General features: G+C 55.1%; 1 protein-coding gene across 1 annotated transcript in view; it reads left to right on the top strand.

Annotated features, from left to right (window-relative positions):
• INTS1 (integrator complex subunit 1) overlaps nucleotides 1-4,318 on the top strand; it is a 37,808-nt gene that overhangs the window by 14,744 nt on the left and 18,746 nt on the right. The window contains exons 16-21 of the mRNA XM_008574245.1: nucleotides 947-1,038; nucleotides 1,248-1,308; nucleotides 2,648-2,845; nucleotides 3,198-3,327; nucleotides 3,681-3,860; nucleotides 3,948-4,097. Coding sequence (XP_008572467.1) covers nucleotides 947-1,038; nucleotides 1,248-1,308; nucleotides 2,648-2,845; nucleotides 3,198-3,327; nucleotides 3,681-3,860; nucleotides 3,948-4,097 — 811 coding nt within the window. The remainder of the gene's footprint in view (nucleotides 1-946; nucleotides 1,039-1,247; nucleotides 1,309-2,647; nucleotides 2,846-3,197; nucleotides 3,328-3,680; nucleotides 3,861-3,947; nucleotides 4,098-4,318) is intronic.

The raw sequence follows: 4,318 nt of genomic DNA, 5'->3' as shown, positions 1-4,318 counted from the left end.
CCCCCCCCGCCCCCCCAGCCCTCAGCAATCACTAATCTCTCATCTCTCTGTATTTGCCTTTTTTGGACATTTGGATATTTTATATAAATGAAACCATACAGTGTGTGGTCTTTGGTGACTGGCTTCCTTTACTTAGCATAATGTTTTCAAGGTTCATGCATGTTGTATCATGTATTGATTAATATTTAATTCCTTTTAGTGGCTGAATAACAGTCCATTATATGGATACACCACATTTTACTTATCCATTCTTCAGGTGATGGACATTTGGGTTAGGTCCACTGTGTTTGGCTTTTGTGGCTAATGCTGCTGTGAACATTAGTGTACCAGTTTTTCTGTGTACATATGTTTTCTGTTCTTTTGAGTAGACACCTAGGATTGGAATTGCTGGATCATCTGTTTAACTTTTTGAGGAGCTGCCAGACTTTTCTGCAGTGGCTGCACCATTTTATGTTCCCACCAGCTCTGATGTGGGGTCTGGTTCTGCCGCGTCCTCACCAATACTTATATTTCTTATTTTATCCATTGTGATGGGTGTGAGGTGGCATCATTTTGGATTTGATTTGCATTTTTCTTTTTTTTTTGAGACCGGCTGCACCGCGCTCAGCCAGTGAGTGCACCGGTCATCCCTATATAGGATCCGAACCCGCGGCGGGAGTGCTGCTGCACTCCCAGCTCCACACTCTCCCAAGTGCGCCACGGGCTCGGCCCTTGATTTGCATTTTTCTAATCACTGGTGATATTGCATATCTTTTTATGTGCTTCTTCTCCATTTGCATGTCTTCTTTGTAGAAATGTCTAGTCAAGTCCTTTGCAGATTTTTTAATCACCAAGTTGGCCAGTCACTGTGTCATCTACCCATGCTGTTGCCTCCCTGGCCCACACTCATTCTTGGCTCTGAGCTCAGCATGGCTGAGGCAGCATTGTCCTTGTCCTTGCCTTTCAGGTATCAGCCTCCAAACCTTGCCATCTCAACCCTCTACTGGAAGGCGTGGCCCCTCCTGCTGGTCGTTGCTGCGTTCAACCCTGAGAACATCGGTGAGCCTTCTGTGGCCAGCTCATAGGTGTCATGGCTGTGTGTTGATAATTCTTCCCTTGGGCAGCTTGTTTTTCAGAATTTGGGCTCGAGCTGGCCGGGGACTTGAAGAAGAGCTGGGAAGAGGGTGGGGTCCCACGCCGCGTGCAGGGAGCTGGCTGCCCGGTTGCTCTGGTCCAGGCCCAGCTCCCACTTTCTCCTTGCTCTCTAGGCCTGGCCGCCTGGGAGGAGTACCCCACCCTGAAGATGCTCATGGAAATGGTGATGACCAAGTAAGTCTGGTTGTCTCTTACATGGTAGGACCAGGGGGGCCCTTCCCCACCTGGAGGCAAGGGGGCATACCCAGAGAGGAGCAGGGCCGGTCTCCATTCTGCTGGGAATTTGAGCGAGGCTCATGCCCTGTCTCCTGACTCATTCTGAGCACTCCCTCCATCTTCCCAGGCGTGCTGCATCCCTGGTGTTTGGTTACTTGTGGACTTGGTTTTCTGAATCTGAGTCTATTGCACTTTAGTCTCTTCTCTTTCCCTTGCTGGGGCTGGGAGAAGAAATGTGGATTGAGGCAGTGCCATGGAAGCCTGTAGGGAGATCTGCAGGGCCTGATAAGGGACCGTCCTGGGCAGCACTTGTACTGCTGACAGCAGTGGGGACAGACTGATGGATGGTTTGACAATAAGAGGAATGTAGCAGAAGAATCAGGAGTCAGAGATGGGTGAGACAGATGGAGACAAGGGACCAAGGAGACAAAGTAGGTTTTAACAGGTCCAGATGTGACCCGGTGGGATCAGCAACAGGTGAACTGCACCAGTACAGTTCCATACAGGCATGGCATTGGACCGAGCACAGCCTGAAGAGGAGAAGCTGGGGCTGTTACAACCACAGCTTACTGCAAGCTGTGTTCCTACAGCACTGGTGCTCAGCCTAGCCAGCGAGAGCACCACACACAGGGCAGTCGTCAAGATGGAACGGAGCCTGAGGCCGTGGCATTGTGGGGACTGGGCATGTGTGTGGCTGGGAGACACACTGTTTCCTTCATACCTCTGAAGAGCTGTCAGGTGGCTAAAGGAGCAGACCGACTTTGTGGGGCCTTAGGGGCAGAACTCAGATGAGGGATTCTACAGGAAGACAGATTTTGGAATATGTGAAGGCAGATGCACCATTAGCTCCTCCAGATAGCCATGTGTGCTTCTGGAAGCATTGATTCCCTGCCCCTGGAAATCCCCCAGTGCAGGTAAAGGCCTATTTGGGTCCTTTGTAATAAACAGGGATTCTGCCGTGGCATGGTGTGGAAGAGTAAGTGTCCTAGAAAGAAGCTATGGGATTCTGGCACCAGTTCGGCTTGATTCTGGAGAGGTTACGGTGCTGTTGTATGGAAGAAGAGTAAATAGCTGGGGCTGGGTTCTTTAAAGAATGCTGAGCTTCTCGCTGAGGTCTTTCAGCTTTGAGAGCACTGCTGATGACCCCACTGGGGCGCCCAGCACTCCTGACAGCTCAGGCCATGCACTGAGCAGCAGCATCACTGTGAATTTTGGCTGTCCTTGACGGTGAGCGCCATCTGATGGGAGCGAGCATTTGACGGGGGCAGGTAATAGGTCCCTCCCTGTTTTGTCCCAGTAATTATTCGTACCCCCCATGCACCCTGACGGATGAGGAGACCCGGACAGAGATGATTAATCGGGAGCTGCAGATCTCCCAGCGGGAGAAGCAGGAGATCCTGGCATTTGAGGGACATCTGGCTGCCGCCTCCACCAAGCAGACCATCACTGAGAGCAGCAGCCTCCTCCTGTCTCAGCTCACTAGCTTGGACCCCCAGTAAGCACTCCACCCACCCCTGACCCTGCAGGGATGGAAACATGGGGTGGTGCACCCACGACCCTGAAGCCTAGGGCAGGTGCTGAGTCTGGACTGGTGGGGGATTGGCGTGGGTGGAATGGAGCCTAGAGGAACCAGTCCCCATGTCACCAGCTTAGCTCTCTGGAGTCTGAGCCCAGGTGCAGCTGAGGTCAAGGACCTGTGGTGAGTAGCAGTCTTCCTGGCTGCCGCTCAGGAGCAGGGCAGGAGGGGCACTGTTGCTTTTAGGCGGGGAGGCAGCAGCTCCCCTGCTCTCACCGTTGCTGTTGCTCTGGGGGATATTCTGACTCACCGTGTCCTCTGTGACCTACAGAGGGCCCCCCCGGAGGCCTCCCCCTCACATTCTGGATCAAGTGAAATGCCTCAACCAGTCCCTCCGCCTCGGCCACCTCCTGTGTCGGAGCCGCAACCCCGACTTCCTCCTCAACATCATCCAGAGGCAGGTGAGTTCTGCCTTGGGGCTCCAGAGAGAGAGAGAGAGAGAGAGAGAGAGAGAGAGATGGAGATCTGGGCAGCGGGCTTGGTGTGTTCCAGAGGCTTCAGCGGGCTTTGGCATTAGAAACATGGTAGCCAGGAGAGGGCAGAGCACACCTGGGTGCATTGGCTTCATGACGTATACACAACACGTCCTTCGGCTCAGGAATGTGGCAGTGACTGTGCAAGTCTCTGCCTGTGACATGGGGGGGGGGTTCCTTCAAGAGTATGGGGATAGGTGGGTAGCAGGGGTCGGGGCAGGAGGAAGACGGCAGGTTTGAGCCTAGAAGCACTGAGTGTTGGCACCGCTGTCATCCACCAGGCCTCCTCGCAGTCCATGCCCTGGCTGGCCGACCTGGTGCAGTCCAGCGAGGGCTCCCTGGATGTGCTGCCCGTGCAGTGCCTGTGTGAGTTTCTGCTGCACGATGCTGCCGATGACACGGCCTCCGGGGAGGAGGAGGAGGAGGGCGAAAGCCGAGAGCAGAAGGCCAAGAAGCGGCAGGTCAGGGCCCCTCTCCATCCCGCCCGGCACCCCCACCCCCGGCTGGGGTCTCATGCCCTCCCTCAGAGGCTCCCCTCATCCCTGCAGAGACAGCAGAAGCAGCGGCAGCTGCTGGGCCGCCTGCAAGACCTGCTGCTGGGCCCAAAGGCCGACGAGCAGACCACATGCGAGGTGCTGGACTACTTCCTGCGTCGCCTGGGTTCCTCCCAGGTTGCCTCCAGGGTACTGGCCATGAAGGTGAGGATGGGCGGAGGGAGCTCAGTAAGCAGCAGCGGCGCCTGGCGTGCCTGCCTGTGTGCCCTCCCTCTCTTTGTATTTAAGATGAGCATTAAAATGGTAATAATAATGGGCCGGCCCGGTGGCGCACTGGATAGTGTGCCGCTTGGGAAGCGCGGTGGTGCTCCCGTCCGAGGGTTCGGATCCCACGTGCAGACCGGCTCCCGCTCACTGGCTGAGCG

Source organism: Galeopterus variegatus, unplaced genomic scaffold (genome assembly GCF_000696425.1).
Source record: "Galeopterus variegatus unplaced genomic scaffold, G_variegatus-3.0.2 Scaffold1018, whole genome shotgun sequence".
NCBI classification, from domain to species: domain Eukaryota; kingdom Metazoa; phylum Chordata; class Mammalia; order Dermoptera; family Cynocephalidae; genus Galeopterus; species Galeopterus variegatus.
Note: the sequence above shows the minus strand (reverse complement) of the source record. Positions and strands in the feature narration are given on the sequence as shown.